The sequence below is a fragment of the Pholis gunnellus genome, assembly GCF_910591455.1.
Source record: "Pholis gunnellus genome assembly, chromosome: 1".
NCBI lineage: Eukaryota > Metazoa > Chordata > Actinopteri > Perciformes > Pholidae > Pholis > Pholis gunnellus.
The window spans coordinates 6516129-6530671 of NC_136528.1; the positions used below are offsets into that span (position 1 = coordinate 6516129).

Genomic DNA, 14543 nt, shown 5'->3' on the forward strand with positions numbered 1-14543 from the left:
GAACTGTATATGTTAAATTGCGTCGTCCCCATCAAAGAAAATCAATCAAATTCAAACCTTTATTTATTATTATTTTAAAACCATTATTGTTTCATGCACTACTACACTTAAAAGAGAAAATATATTTAGTTTTTTACTGAATCAGTGAAAACAGAAACAGCATTAAATGCATATTATATGATTTTACATCATCATAATAAAAAGGTTGAATATAAGGCATGCAGGAAAATAACATTTATCAGATGACATCTTTACGACTTATTAAATTCTTAATGTCCTGTGTTCTGATGTTACAAAGAGTTTTTACTGACTTGGATCTTTGCTAATGTTCCTTTTTTTAATTTCAGGTAAAACATGATAAGGAGGATTGTGTTGCTCTCTGTGTGTTTACATGCCATCTCAGCAGCATTTGATTATGAAGAGCCCTCCTCTATGGGTAAGAAATAATATATCATATTTTAATTAGATGTCATTGCCATAACCAGCAGTCTAGTCTTCGGAGTGTATTCACCAGAAAACTCTTGCTGGTCTCTTCCACAGACCCGGAGGATGCGCTGATAAGTGTAGTCATCCCTCTGGAGCCACAGCGTCCTCTACTGGGAGCCACGTTGGTACTACCCTGTCACTTTGAGGTGAGTAATCATGTGCTTTTACTTTATGTCGGTTTATTTTAAAAAGCAGTATGTTTTCCCACTGTATATATATATATATATATATATATATATATATATATATATATATATATGTACTTTAAAGGGACAGTGCACCCCAAAATCTAAAAAACATTTGTATTTCTCCTCTTGTGTTTCCTCTATGGTGTTGTTGTTTCCCAAGTAGGATCACAAGGCCCCAGACCCTGCTTTATGGTCTATTTGACTCTAAATGGACCATCATTTACTAAATGAACGTCATGCTGTATTGAAGAAGACTTGAAACTAGAGATTGAGACCATAAACTCATGTTTACAATGTTTACTGAGGTAATAAATCAAGAGAGTAGTAGAGTCATTTTCTCATAGACTTCTATACAACCAGAGGAGTCGCCCCCTGATGGACATTAGTGAGAATGCAGCTTTAAGGCACTTCAACATTGGCTTTACTTTTCAGAAGAGGAGGTTGTAACAGATTGTTTTGAAATTTGGTGAGAAGTTAGTTAGAAGTTTTTGCCGCAGATCCGAGAATTATTTTAAAATATTCTTAACATTACCAGATAGGACATTTCCCAATTATACATTTTCATATTGTATGACATTGCGGGCTCAAGCTTCACCGTCTACAATCAAACATCTCACATCCCAATGTATCCTCATACAATCAAGCACCGAAAGTAATCAACAAAAGCATGTCCGGTTGCATCACTGTCACATACTGAAAAAAACAATTTGTTTTCAGATGTGAAAAATGAAACTGGTGGTGAACTGTGTTGTTGTTTCCTACGTAGGACCACACCGGCCCAGACCCTGGAGCTCCCACCATCGCTCCCCTCGCTTATCGCATCAAATGGAGCCTCGTCACCAAAGAAAACGTCACGACTATCTTAGTGGCCTTGCAGGGAAAGGTGCGCATCAGCGAGAGCTACCTGGACAGAGTTCATCTGGTGAACTACCCCTTGACTTCCACGGACGCTAGCATCAAGATATCCGAGCTGCGGTCCAGTGACACAGGATTCTACCGCTGTGAGGTTCAGCACGGCATCGAGGACAGCCACGACATTATCCATGTGCAGGTTCAAGGTGAAAAAATGGCCTACTTGACATGAACTGCCATAACTCTTCAAGTCATGGTGCAAATGCAACTAAATTTAGAAGACAAGTGCATGAATCGGCTCCAAGCGATCCAGCAACATGTGTTGTTATTCTGCCTATAAGTGGCAGGTAGTTATGTCTATATGTTTAGTCTTATTGGTCATCAAAAGATGATACTTAATTCATTCTCAGTAGAACTAAAGTCCTTGTTTAACTCTGTAGGTATGGTGTTCCACTACCGGGCAATCATGGGCCGCTACACTTTGACCTTTGAAAAGGCGAAGGCAGCATGCACCCAGAACAGTGCCGTCGTAGCTTCAGCCGCACAGCTTCAAGCAGCCTACGACGATGGATTCCACCAGTGCGACGCCGGCTGGCTCTCTGACCACACAGTCAGGTCAGTTTGTCATATGATGGGCAACAACAACTCTTTACTATATCTATTTATAACGAAGGGGTAGAGAGACATGACACACTCGGGGTGTTAACTCACAAACATGAAACTCACATGCTAAGGATAGCGAAAAACACACTATACTGTATAAAAGTGTCCAACAAACACCTAAAATACTGGCCACCCAAATGGCAATTGTAATGTTTATTCATTTACTAAATACTTTGACACTGTTTAAAAACTCTGAGAGACCCACATAGACCAGTTTTGTCTCTTTTGGGGGGACAGGGGGTCTTTAGGGGAGACAGCAGACAACAGTAGATGCCACATAGAAGATGCAGCTCAGCACCGTGTGTCAAACTGTTCTAGTCATAAATCAGAATTCTTTTTCCATTTCTAAAGTTGCGGTGCAGAGGCAGTTTAATACTTGCCGTGTTCCCATTCATGTATTCTATGTGCATTTTGAAGTATCGTATTAGAAAAGCTTTATGGAAACGGAAAGGTTTGCTAGAACTTCCTCAATTGTGCAAAATTGTTTGCATAACATTTGATATTTGAATTGCAACACGGCTAGTTTGTGCTTGATAGTTTTTGTTATTTAAGACATACCGTATTTCGTATTGAAGACACCGAAGCTCATTTCCATTTAACCGAAGGTACCCGATCCGTGATCCTCGTGCGAACTGCCTTGGCGACAAAGAGAAGCTGCCTGGGGTCAGAACATACGGAGTGAGGGACCTCAAAGAGACTTATGACGTCTACTGCTTCACTGAGGAGATGACAGGTACACTGAGATCAACGCCGCAATGTTTCTGTTTGTGATTGTTGTGGGAATCCTCTTACATTTTCAGGTTTGGGGATGTTTTTAAGCTCAATCCTTATTTTACTCATTGACTTTAATGAACCTCTCTTATTTGATACAGGCAGAGTTTTCTACACCGCTTCTGCAGAAAAGTTCACCTACTCTGAGGCGGTGGAGGCGTGCACCAATCAGGTAGCTCAGTTGGCCACTACTGGTCAGCTCTACCTGGCCTGGCAGGGTGGGATGGATGTCTGCAACGCCGGCTGGCTGGGAGACAGGAGCGTCCGCTACCCCATCAACACCCGTCGGCCACAATGTGGAGGGGGTCTGCTGGGGGTGCGAACTGTTTACCGCCACACAAACCAGACAGGATACCCACTTCCTGAGTCCCGCTACGGCGCCTTCTGCTACACAGGTGGGCCATCCTTTAGAACAATTCCCCCTTAACCAACAAATACATGACACTGAGTGTTAGTAAAGACAGCAATACTTAACGTTTAGGGTGGCGGAGGGAGCTGTGAGAGTATCTTTGAGCTCAATATTTTGTTTTTTTGGTTTACTGGTTTGGTTTAGTCTCACCACTCTCATCAACGTTGTTTCAGTGAAAAGCTTTATTAAACACACTGTACGCTACCTGTCCAGCACCAAGCATTAACCAGATAACATTAACGACAACTAGCTGATGAACATAGTGGAACACTTGGCAGTTAAAGAGACAGATATTTTCCTCAAACTCAAAAACAAATGGCGACGTATGCAGGCACGTATGCAGACACATTCACCATATCACCTGTAAAACGTATGTCAACTTTGTGTTTAAAGTTTGCACTGTCCTGAGTGGCAACATTTTTTTAAATTTGTGCAGGTTTACACGTTTTACATGACAAGTGGACCTGTTATAAACTCAATATTATTGGATGGGACTTCAACATACTCCTGTTAAGATACCCTGTAGTGAAGATAAAATGGCTGTTTTCCAAGAAGGAATGTGATCGGATTTAGCCATATTTTGCAAATATACTTGATAATTGTATGAAAGTAAAATTCTTAATTTCATCTGTTGTAAATCCCGTTAGTGCAGTTTGACTCTGTGAAACAGATAATTAGATAACAAGAGAAGAAAGCCCAACGGATGAACCAACATAACCAGAGCTACAGCAGAGATTCATCACTAATCTCTCTCTCCTCAATCACCTCCAGAGTCCCCCGATGAGGAAGGTTTGGGCATCATAGACGAGGGAAGCGGTGTGCTGAGTGTTACCGCGGTGACACACAGCCCAGAGGTGTACTTCAGGCGGACGACCACAGAGAGCGAGGCGGTCGGAGAGGTGGAGACTCAGCAGCCTACTGTTGTGGACTTTGCCTTCACAGAGAGCCCTACCGGGCTGCCGCTGCCTCAGCCGCCAAACGTCACAGAGTTCGCCATTGACCTGATAGAACCAGCCACCGCCCGGCCCGATGTCGGAGGAGAGCCCAACAACGGCTCTGTGACGTCTCCAACTGGTCAGTAATACTGAACTGCTGATGCATGTTAGGATAACTGCATAGTGTCCAGTTGCATGTTGAAGTGAGAGGGATGGACTTTGGGAGTGGAAGGAGAATTGAGGAAGGAAGGGATGAGAGTTGTAGGATGAAGGGGTGTGGGATGAAGGGGTGTGGGATGAAGGGACGAGGAGGGTAAAAAGCAGGGGATGCTAAGCTAAGCAAATGTTCACGTTATTTTTAAATTCTTTGCAATGGGAGCGCTGCGTATTTACCATGCGGCAACCTCCGGTCCTGCCGAGTGAAGCCAATGCTTCATAATAATAATAATTATACCTAATAATAGCCTCACAATAAAGCTTATAGCACAAAATTAAGGATAAATTAAGACATTTGCACAAAAACTAAAAAATGGCAATAATACAACAACAAAATCAAGCTCTATACAGCCTGGAAAAAAGGTTTTGACAAGTGCTGAGCTGGCTGTCTCGTGGATCGTAGCGTCCGCTATCCCATCAACAAACCCCGCACTGAGTGTGGAGCTGGGAGATCAGGAGTGAACACTGTGTACACTGTCGTAGAATATTTTTATGTTAATCGGGAGAAGAGAGTGTTATTCGCAAATCAAAATAATCCAAGTCTCCAAATCATTCAAAGTTGTCCAGTTCCATTTAATCTCTTGCAAGAGGGAGAATACCCCAACACAGCTCTTCACACAGAGACTGCTGGGAGCATTCTTCAACATCAGTTCAAATCCTCACACACTATATACTAAAGCAGGAACAGTCTCCTCCTTTAGACAGGTCAAAGGTGTCTTACGCTGGTTGATCTGATCTCCCATTTTCCATTGATCTCATTGTCAGATTCATTTACATTAACCTAAACATCCCCAGGACAGGAACAAACCCCCAGTGTGACCCTTTGATCATCTTCCTGTGTCTGTCTTTACGGTCCTCTAAAGTAAACAGTAACTCTCAGTTCCTGATCTGATCATAAATCATGTTTACACAGAGCTATCTGTTCTTACCCCATGTTTGGACAAGCCTAAATGTGTCTACCTCTGTTCTTCTAATGTTTCTAACCATTTCATGATACTGATATATATTTTTTACCATTACAACACTCACCCCAACCAAACTAACTTCCCTGAACTTGATACCAGATTTCATGCATACTGTTTCAGAGGTACATGCTTGGCTGTTGTCTACTGGGCTGATTTATAAAAACATTTATCATCATTCATTCATCATTTTCTCTTATTGTTCAATTCTTACAGCGGATTTTCTACTTATTGCAAATGAAACTGGACTGAACATCACAAACATCCAGGAGGCCCTCCTTAACCTAACATCAACCATTGATTTGTTGAGGCCTGGTAAGCTATATTTAAATTATGAACAAATTAATAGTATTACTTACTAGTGCAAATGTCATTTTATTTCCAATGTGCCTCACTCTTTTCTTCTATATGTCTCTTTAGCTGTTCCTTCCATCGTCTCTCCTACACCTGTGGAGACTTCGGGCTCTGGCTCAGCAGACTTTGGCTCAGGGTCTGCGGTTGATGGCGCCTCTGGGGGTCACTCTGGAGACCAGTCTGGCTCTGGAAACTTGTCTGGCTCAGGAGACTTGTCTGGCTCTGGAGACTCGTCTGGCTCTGGAGACTCGTCTGGCTCTGGAGACTTGTCTGGCTCTGGGGACTTGTCTGGCTCAGGAGACTTGTCTGGCTCTGGAGACTCGTCTGGCTCTGGAGACTCGTCTGGCTCTGGAGACTTGTCTGGCTCTGGGGACTTGTCTGGCTCAGGAGACTTGTCTGGCTCTGGAGACTCGTCTGGCTCTGGAGACTCGTCTGGCTCTGGAGACTTGGCTGGCTCTGGGGACTTGTCTGGCTCTGGAGACTTGGCTGGCAGTGCCATTGCTGAGCTGCCCAGTGGAGAATCAGGTCTCAGCAGTACAGATTCTTCTGGCTCAGCTGTCAGTGGAAACGGATCCGGCATCAATGTTGTATTTTCGGGCATCAACAGCACTTTTTCTGGAGAGGGCTCGGCTTCAGGTGGACTCCAAGAAGCTGGAGAGGGAAGCACGGGGACCTTTATCTTCCCTTCATCTGAAGTAGGCTCTGGAGAGCTCAGTGGTAGCGGGGACATGTCTGGATCTGGATCTGGTTTCAGCTCTGGGGAGAGTGGCTCTTCCATAGACGGCTCTGGGGAAAGTGGACAGTTCTCTGGCATGTCGTCCGGTTTCATCACCAGCCAAAACCTGGGTTCTGGGTTAAGTGGGTTCCCATCAGGATTCTCCTCTGGAAGTGCTAGTGGAGACTCAGGAGAGCTTTCTGGAAGTGGCGACGCACAGATCTTACTGATCGATCATGAACTCATCAATGCATTCACCCCTGTTACCCACAAGGAGAATGAGCTTGGTGGAGGCCGTCTGGCGTTCAGTGGCTCTGGTGACATTTCAGGATCTGGGATTCTCAGCGGCTCTGGAAGTGGCTCTGGGATCTTCTCGGGTGTGACCCTTGTTGGGTCAGGGTTTACTGACCTGACAGTATCACCCTCTGGAGAGCAGGAGGCCTCTGGACAGGGAAGTGGTGGAAATTTGTCTAGATCGGAAATGTCTGGATCAGGAATGTCTGGTTCTGAGTCCTCAACGAGCGGAGAAGAAGGAAGTGTTACGTTTGTCTCTGGGGATTTTTTGACAGAGGTATCTGGAAACACCACACTGTCTATGGAGCTTGGACAGGGGTCAGTGGAGTATAGTGGAGCAGGAAGCAGTAGCACCAGTGGCTCAGGAGCTCCTTCTGGAGATCTGTCACAGATGGTGCTGCCCTCTCCATCCAGTGAGTGGGCATCAACAGAAAGCACCACAGGACCAGAGGAGGCCCTTAGTGGGGGTAAACTGTCACAGAGCCCTGGTGACGTCTATGGAACTCCCCACCCAGTGCTTGCCCCTGCAGGACTGAATGCTCCTCCCACTGCAACTACACCAGCCTCTGTGCAGACACCAGGCGTCGTTGAAGAAACTTCAACTACCATGGAGGGTAGGTCAAACTATTCTTAATTATTTTAGTCATCAGCAGGCGGCAATTTCCGATGTCTGCCGAGTGAAGCCAATGCGGAAGTGTCTTAAAACGTGCACTCTCTCTACTGACCAGTTTCCGGTTGCAAAAAGAAGTCAGATTGTATAGAAGTCTATGAGAAAATGACTCTACTTCTCTCTTGATTTATTACCTCAGTAAACATTGTAAACATGAGTTTATGGTCTCAATCTCTAGTTTCAAGTCTTCTTCAATACAGCATGATGTTCATTTAGTAAATTATGGTCCATTTAGAGTCAAATAGACCATAAAGCTGAGTATGCTTTAGGGCGGGGCTACACAGTGATTGACAGGTTGCTTCCGCAACCAGAGACTTGTACGGCATCTCTACGTCTCTCCTCCGCATTCCAAATATGGTAACCTCTGTTCATTGTTTGCGAAAAAAACAACATGGCGTCAGCCATAATTCAAGATAATGATAAACTAAAGAAAAAACAAACAAATCGTAGCAAAACGCATGAAAATATAAATAATTGGTCTTCATTTTTGACCATGGTATAAACGGGATATTGCCCTTTTGAGGTGTCCATTTATCAGAAATGAATGGACTTTACGGGGGGCAGTCATTCCGGCCTCTACGTCGTCCAATAATTCATGATAATGGACACCTCGGTGGCCATTATCCCTTACATATAATAGGTCTGAACAGTATTCTTACAGACTTGTAAGAATCTCTCTTTTGAAAGCAGTTTTTCTAGGTGGTTTAAACCCATGTGAACCCAACCCCTGCGGTGCGGCTTTATGCACAGTAGAGAAAGGGGTTGCTCTCTGCAATGGTAAGTCCCAAAAACGGTTGCAAGTAATTTTGTTTTTCTTCTTTCTTTCTCTGAAAACTACTGAATTCAATACTGTGTGATGATGTTTTGGTTCAACAGACTTCACCAGTCGCGTTTCTCTGAATGTCTTTGTTGTTGAGCAGTTTGCATGTTTTGTATTGTTGGTCTGCATTCTGTTTATTAATCAGCTTGTCAGTTATATTTTCAGATACGTATTTAACTGGTTGTGATTGTATTTCATGAATCAGTATTACAAGACTGACCACAGATCTGTTTTCTCTCCCTGCTGTTCTGTCCTGATGTGTTTTGCCTCATCATTTTTGCTCTGTTTCGTGTTCCCTTGATTTCCTTGTCATCATTTTGTCCCTCTGGCAATGGGTCTCTGTGTTCCTGTGGCAGACTGAATGTTTGCTTGTCAAATATGCATCAGCTCTGCTCTGAGGTTGCACAGCTTCTGTGTCACACGTCTTATCACAATTGTCTTCAAGCCTATATGTTGTTTTTGGTTTGCTGTGCCAGTACGTCGCCTCCGCTCTGCTGTATGCATGCCTAACCTGGGGCAACATATGTGCTTTCTGGCACCATATGGGTGCTCTCATCCTGCTGCAAAATAAATACTGATCTTCTGCTGCAACCACAGATTCAAACATAAACTTACTGCAGATATTACGATTATTAGTTGTCCTCTTTGCAGAAATTTGGTATATTTCAATGAATAGCTTTATCATTTGGCAACTTCAAAGACCTCAAGTAATAAGATTTATCAAAAGTGTGCAGTAAGTCTTAGTTTGCATCAGAGGGTTGCAGCAGCTACAGTATTGTTCACTTACTTGTCAGTCCCGAGGTGTGATAGTCCATCTATCACAGCTTTATCTCCCTCACCTTGCTGGCCAACCTCCCATCCCACCCCCCGCTGAAACACTAGTGTCACCCGCCCCCCTTTCTTGCAGAGGTAGATGTGTGCCACCCCAACCCTTGTACCAATGGAGCCACCTGTGTGGAGAGCGCAGACTCTTACAAATGCTTATGCCTGCCCAGCTATGGAGGGGAACGCTGTGAGATCGGTATGGGATGAGCTTCAGCTAATAAATACTAACAATGGCCTCTCAAAAACAACCGAAGAGAGAGAGAGAGAGAGAGAGAGAGAGAGAGAGAGAGAGAGAGAGAGAGAGAGAGAGAGAGAGAGATGCTAAACATCACGACTCCTCCGACACTCTACTTCCCTGTTGATTCATTACCTCAGTAAATATTGTGAACATGGGTTTATGTCATGTCACAGCTTAGGAAAGCACATTACAAGCGCCAAATAAATGACAAATTTGTTCCGATCGTTTTCTGTGACCAGTGTTGTGTGGAAGCATATGGGGGAATTAGCACGCTAGCTAAGTAGCCAGCCGCCTGCTGCTTGGTTTGCTGGTTCCACCATGCTTTGGTGCTGCACTGGTTACAGATGATGAGTCCAACAGCGGCCATCTTTCGATATCTCTAATAGTTTAGCCTTCTGCGTGAGTGTGCATTCAGCCGTGGCCGCTGAGGAGGTTAGCAGAAAGCTAAGCTAAACTATTAGGAACATTTCCTCTCCATCTCTGAAACACCTCGCCGATATCGTTGCTCGCTAGAGCCTTGAATCCCAGTTTATCATCTCACTTGTATGCAATATCAATTGTGGCACCCAACAACACAGCAAGATGACATTTTTAATGTGTACCTTTACCCACTTTACTCTGAGGGGATTCCTGTTGGCCTCCAGCTAACACTGTGACACAATCATGATGTCGGCTGTAAAAGGGTCTATATGGGTCCATAAAAGCAACTAAAGGGCCAGTTCACCCCAATCACAAAATACATATATATATATTTTGCTCATCAAGTAATGCAGTAGGCTAATTGCGTTTTGATGTAGTTTTGCTGGCTTTTAAACGCCACCACAATCTACTTCAATCCATCAAGACTTTTCTCCATTTTTTGATTCTTCATATACTGTGGAGGCATGATAGAAAAAGTTCAGTTTTATTCGAGAATTCAAAGTGACAGGGTGAGCAATTGATATACTAATGGTCATTTTTGGGGGGTGAATTATTACTTTAAGGTGTGTTGAGACAAAAATTGGATAAATGTGAACATCTCTTTTTATGTAATCTGGGTGAACTGATCCTTTAAAATAAACAAAGTTATTAAGGTGGAGCAAGAGAATGAATGAATGAAGCCTTTGAATGTTACAGTAAAAGGAAAAAAAGGGAAATTCACAATTGCATTACTGTTGGGCTGGGCTCTCTCTGCTGAAGTGAAGCATTATATATCATTTTCCATTCTGCATTGGGACGTTTGTTTTGTCCATCAGGGTGGAAACACTGTCTGTCGTCAGACTGACTGAGAGCATCGCAATGGAAAAATATGATCATCACTGACTCACAAAGAAAGTACTGAATATTTAGCTGAAACTGAAAAACTACATGGGTTGTGAACAATATCAAGCACTTTATCCGCTGCTCAAACACAGAAAGAATAACAATACAGAAGAGCCTCTCATACTAAACTATACTGAATATACACAAGTATATTCAGGTGAAAGTGCGTTCAGAGTGCCGCTGATTGAATGAACGTTGACTCTTTGGTGTTGCGGCTGCAGATGAGCAGCGGTGTGAGGACGGTTGGACTAAGTTTCAGGGGAACTGCTACCTGCACTTCTCTGACAGAGAGATGTGGCTGGACGCAGAGCAGCACTGCCGGGACGTGAACGCCCACCTGGTCAGCATCATCACGCCAGAGGAGCAAGACTTTGTCAACTGTGAGTGTATAATGTGTGTGTGTGTGTGTGTGTTTTCATAGAGATGGAGATGGTGAAAAATACAGTCTCAACACTTTTTTTCTCCCATAGCAAACGCAAAGGACTACCAGTGGATCGGGTTGAATGACAAGACAGTAGAGAATGATTTCCGCTGGACAGATGGCACTCCACTGGTGAGTGAGGGCTTTATACTGGTGTGTTGCTCCCATTATAGGAAGGGGAAAGTATAGTATAGTATAGTTTAGTATGGTGTAGTGCGGTGGTTTCCAAGCTGTTTGGTTTGTAAACCCTTAAAACAAAGTCTACTTGTGACACTTTGGGTACAGTATGACTACAGGTGGTTGTTCTCTCCCAGAAGGTTTTGTTTTGATACTATTCTCTTCAAAACAACCACAAAGTGGTAATATACGACTATAAAGAGACGCAAAACAACCATAAAGTGATATAGTACGACTACAAAGCAGTGGTGGGCCGTCAGGGCCTGCAAAGCCTTCTCTGCTGGCCTAAACAGAATCACAAAGTTATAGCTATTTTATAATTTAATATTTTTTCTTAACTACATTACATGTATTATAATTTATAAAAATATTTAGTTTTTGTTCCGGGTTCAGAGGTCACAGCCCAAAATGTCCACAGAGAGACACAAAATGACTCCAAAGACGAAAAACAACCACAAAGAGACACAAAACGATTGATGAATGATGACTGAAAAATGAATAAGTGTCTCTATTTCTTTGGTCTAATTCTTTGCCAACTAAAGCAATGAAAATTGCTGTTTGCACTTGTTTGTTGTCTGAGCAGGTGAATTCCAAAATAGCACTGCACCATAAACACAAGCTCAGCTGCACCACTCAACCCACCTCAACACAGGCAGCTTTATACAAAGGCACAAAAAAACCCCGGTGCAAGCAGAAAAATGAATTGACTTCATTACTGGGAGTTGGTATGAGAAACAGCACTGTGTTTGAAATAACATGGCTGCGTAGGTGGACGCTTGTTGCTTCAGGTACCAGTTTGACTACTAGAATGATGAGTCGGAGGCCAAAACACTGATTTAACACTCACAGTATAATACTAGACAGGATTTCTTTAACTCTGGAAAGTTTCTGCAAAAAGTTGATCCAGGTTTACCTTTGTTGCTGGAGCAATCTGGAGGAAACCGTTGAAGAGAAGGGGCTGTACTTGAAGTGCAGAGTGATGAAAAGCAAAAGAGATTCAAATGAACCGTTGTGTGTTGTGGTCCTGTTTACCTGTTTTGTAGTGTCTGCGTTTACCTTGTAGTAAAAGCATCTGTACACTTCCTCCTCTTCTTCAGCAATACGAGAACTGGAGGCCGAACCAGCCGGATAATTACGTCAGCTCTGGAGAAGACTGTGTGGTGATGATCTGGCATGAGAAAGGCCAGTGGAACGATGTGCCCTGCATCTACCGCCTGCCGTTTACCTGCAAGAAAGGCCCAGGTATGTTGGTCCAGACGGAGGTTTTAAAGCTGTGTTGATCCACTTACATGACACTAGGGTTAAAAAAAACAACGAAAAACCCACCGAGATAAGGTGACAGGCTATGAATATTATCGAAGTGCATGATAACTCTCCATCATTTCAGCAGAAGTAACTTTTTCACACAGAGCGATTAGATTTAAATGTTCAAATCAAAAATACTGATGAAGGGGAAACACTACAGGTGACAGTTACATTTTAAACTAATAGACCATGAAACTTCCCTACTTGAATACTTACATGAAGACTTACATGTTTCTGAAAAGTTGTGTTTGAATATGCAAATTAGGTATTATTTCATTAATTATGTGGTGATTGTCAAACATTTCCAGAACTGAAATCTGAACAGTGGATGAAGTCAGGTTCCAAGTTCTTGTTTCATCTTGTTGACATTAGAGTCAAAGGTTTTTCAGAGAGGAGATTATGAATATCTATTTGTATCACTCCATAAATCAGAAAATACAGTTTTCTCTGTTTTTATTAATAAAATGTTGTATAAATCATCTTCTGAATAATATGTGAACAAAATGAGGCATTATCTAATCTACAGACACAAACAGACAAAGTGAAATAAACACGTAAATGTGTATTTTGGATGTTTCCTTTCCACTAGTCTGAAAAAAGACCAAAATCACTGATCAGTGCATTAAAACAACATCCTCTGGTTCTGTCCTCAGTGTCCTGTGGCGCCCCGCCAGAGGTGAAGAATGCCCACATGTTTGGTAAGAAGAGGGAGGAATACCGCGTCAACTCCATCATCCGGTATCAGTGCAGCCCCGGGTTTGTACAGCGCCACCCGCCGACGGTTCGCTGTAAAGCAGACGGACAGTGGGAGAAACCCCAAGTGCAATGTACTGACGGTGAGTGCTCGTTATTCACCAAGTCTGGTAGAAAAAGCTTTGTGACAGGTAAGGACAGTTTTTTAACTCACTGTTGTGTTTTTCCCCCGTCGCAGTGAAAGCCAGATAAAGAATACAGCGGAAGAGCAGCAAGCGTCTGGCAGCCGGCAGCAAGCTTCACTAAAAAGGAAAAAAAAAAAGAGAAGAGGAATGAATGAATCAAGAACTTTTGCAGCGCAGAGATTTTTGCTTGAGAAGGTGTCAAATCATTGGAGTCCTGTTTTGGTCCCTGGTCCCTCATAATATATTTTAATTATACATGATCATTTTATTGCTCTGAGTTGATTTGCGTGGTGTGTTTTGTAATATAATTTTTGTGTTGTTGAAGTTTTAGCTGGGATATTTTGGTTCACATGAGTTTTATAGAAGGCAGCATCTGTCTGGTTCAATGTACTTTAGATCTGCAGCGCAGCGCGAGACAATCCATTACAGGAAAAAACGTGTAGCTCAGAGGTCAAGAGTTTTAGGATTATTGGATGTGTTCTGGGTTATTACACACATCTAAAGTGGTTTTATTGGACGTGATGTCTGGTTAAAGTAGCCTCCCTACTGTAGATGAGTGGAAACAGGAGAAGAAGATTGAGTAGATGATATTCAGACTGAGCTTAGAGAAGAAAACTGCTTTAGTTTAAAGCAGAGACTTTTGCTCAATGTGAATAGACATCCTATTATTTATTAATTTCACACAGCGACAGAGTCTCTGCTGGTTGTTATAGAAAGTCAAAGTCCCGCCCCTTCCTGTTGACCGCCATGGGACCTTTTTTTCAGAAAACAAATTGTACTATAGTCAACGGCAAAAGACAAATATATCTTTGGATCCTGTTTGAACTGTGCCATGAAATTATGTTTTATAAAATCAAGCCAAGAAAGACAGTTTGTCATAGATTTGTTGTTGTGAGAACGTCCTGGTACGAAACACTCAGGCATCGTAGCTTCAGCTTTTCAGTGTGTAGTCTAATTCTTACTTCGTATTTTCACAGTCTTATATGTTGAACAGTTTCAAGACAAAATGCGACTTCCTTGACGTGCAAAATTATCTTTTAAATTGACAAACGTTTTTGATTT

At 42.8% G+C, this 14543-nt stretch overlaps 1 protein-coding gene across 1 annotated transcript; it reads left to right on the forward strand.

The window, feature by feature from the left end:
- Positions 1-354: 354 nt before the first annotated feature.
- On the forward strand, positions 355-13548 carry LOC306696773 (brevican core protein-like; the record flags this gene model as incomplete). The annotated part of the gene is given in 19 exon segments (XM_079160472.1): positions 355-436; positions 541-632; positions 1441-1732; positions 1967-2141; positions 2795-2922; positions 3062-3355; positions 4141-4427; positions 4862-4897; positions 4901-4999; positions 5535-5607; positions 5699-5797; positions 5903-7459; positions 8206-8292; positions 9243-9356; positions 10922-11080; positions 11171-11253; positions 12396-12540; positions 13257-13439; positions 13535-13548. Coding segments are annotated over 19 exon segments (3999 nt in total).
- Positions 13549-14543: the final 995 nt, after the last annotated feature.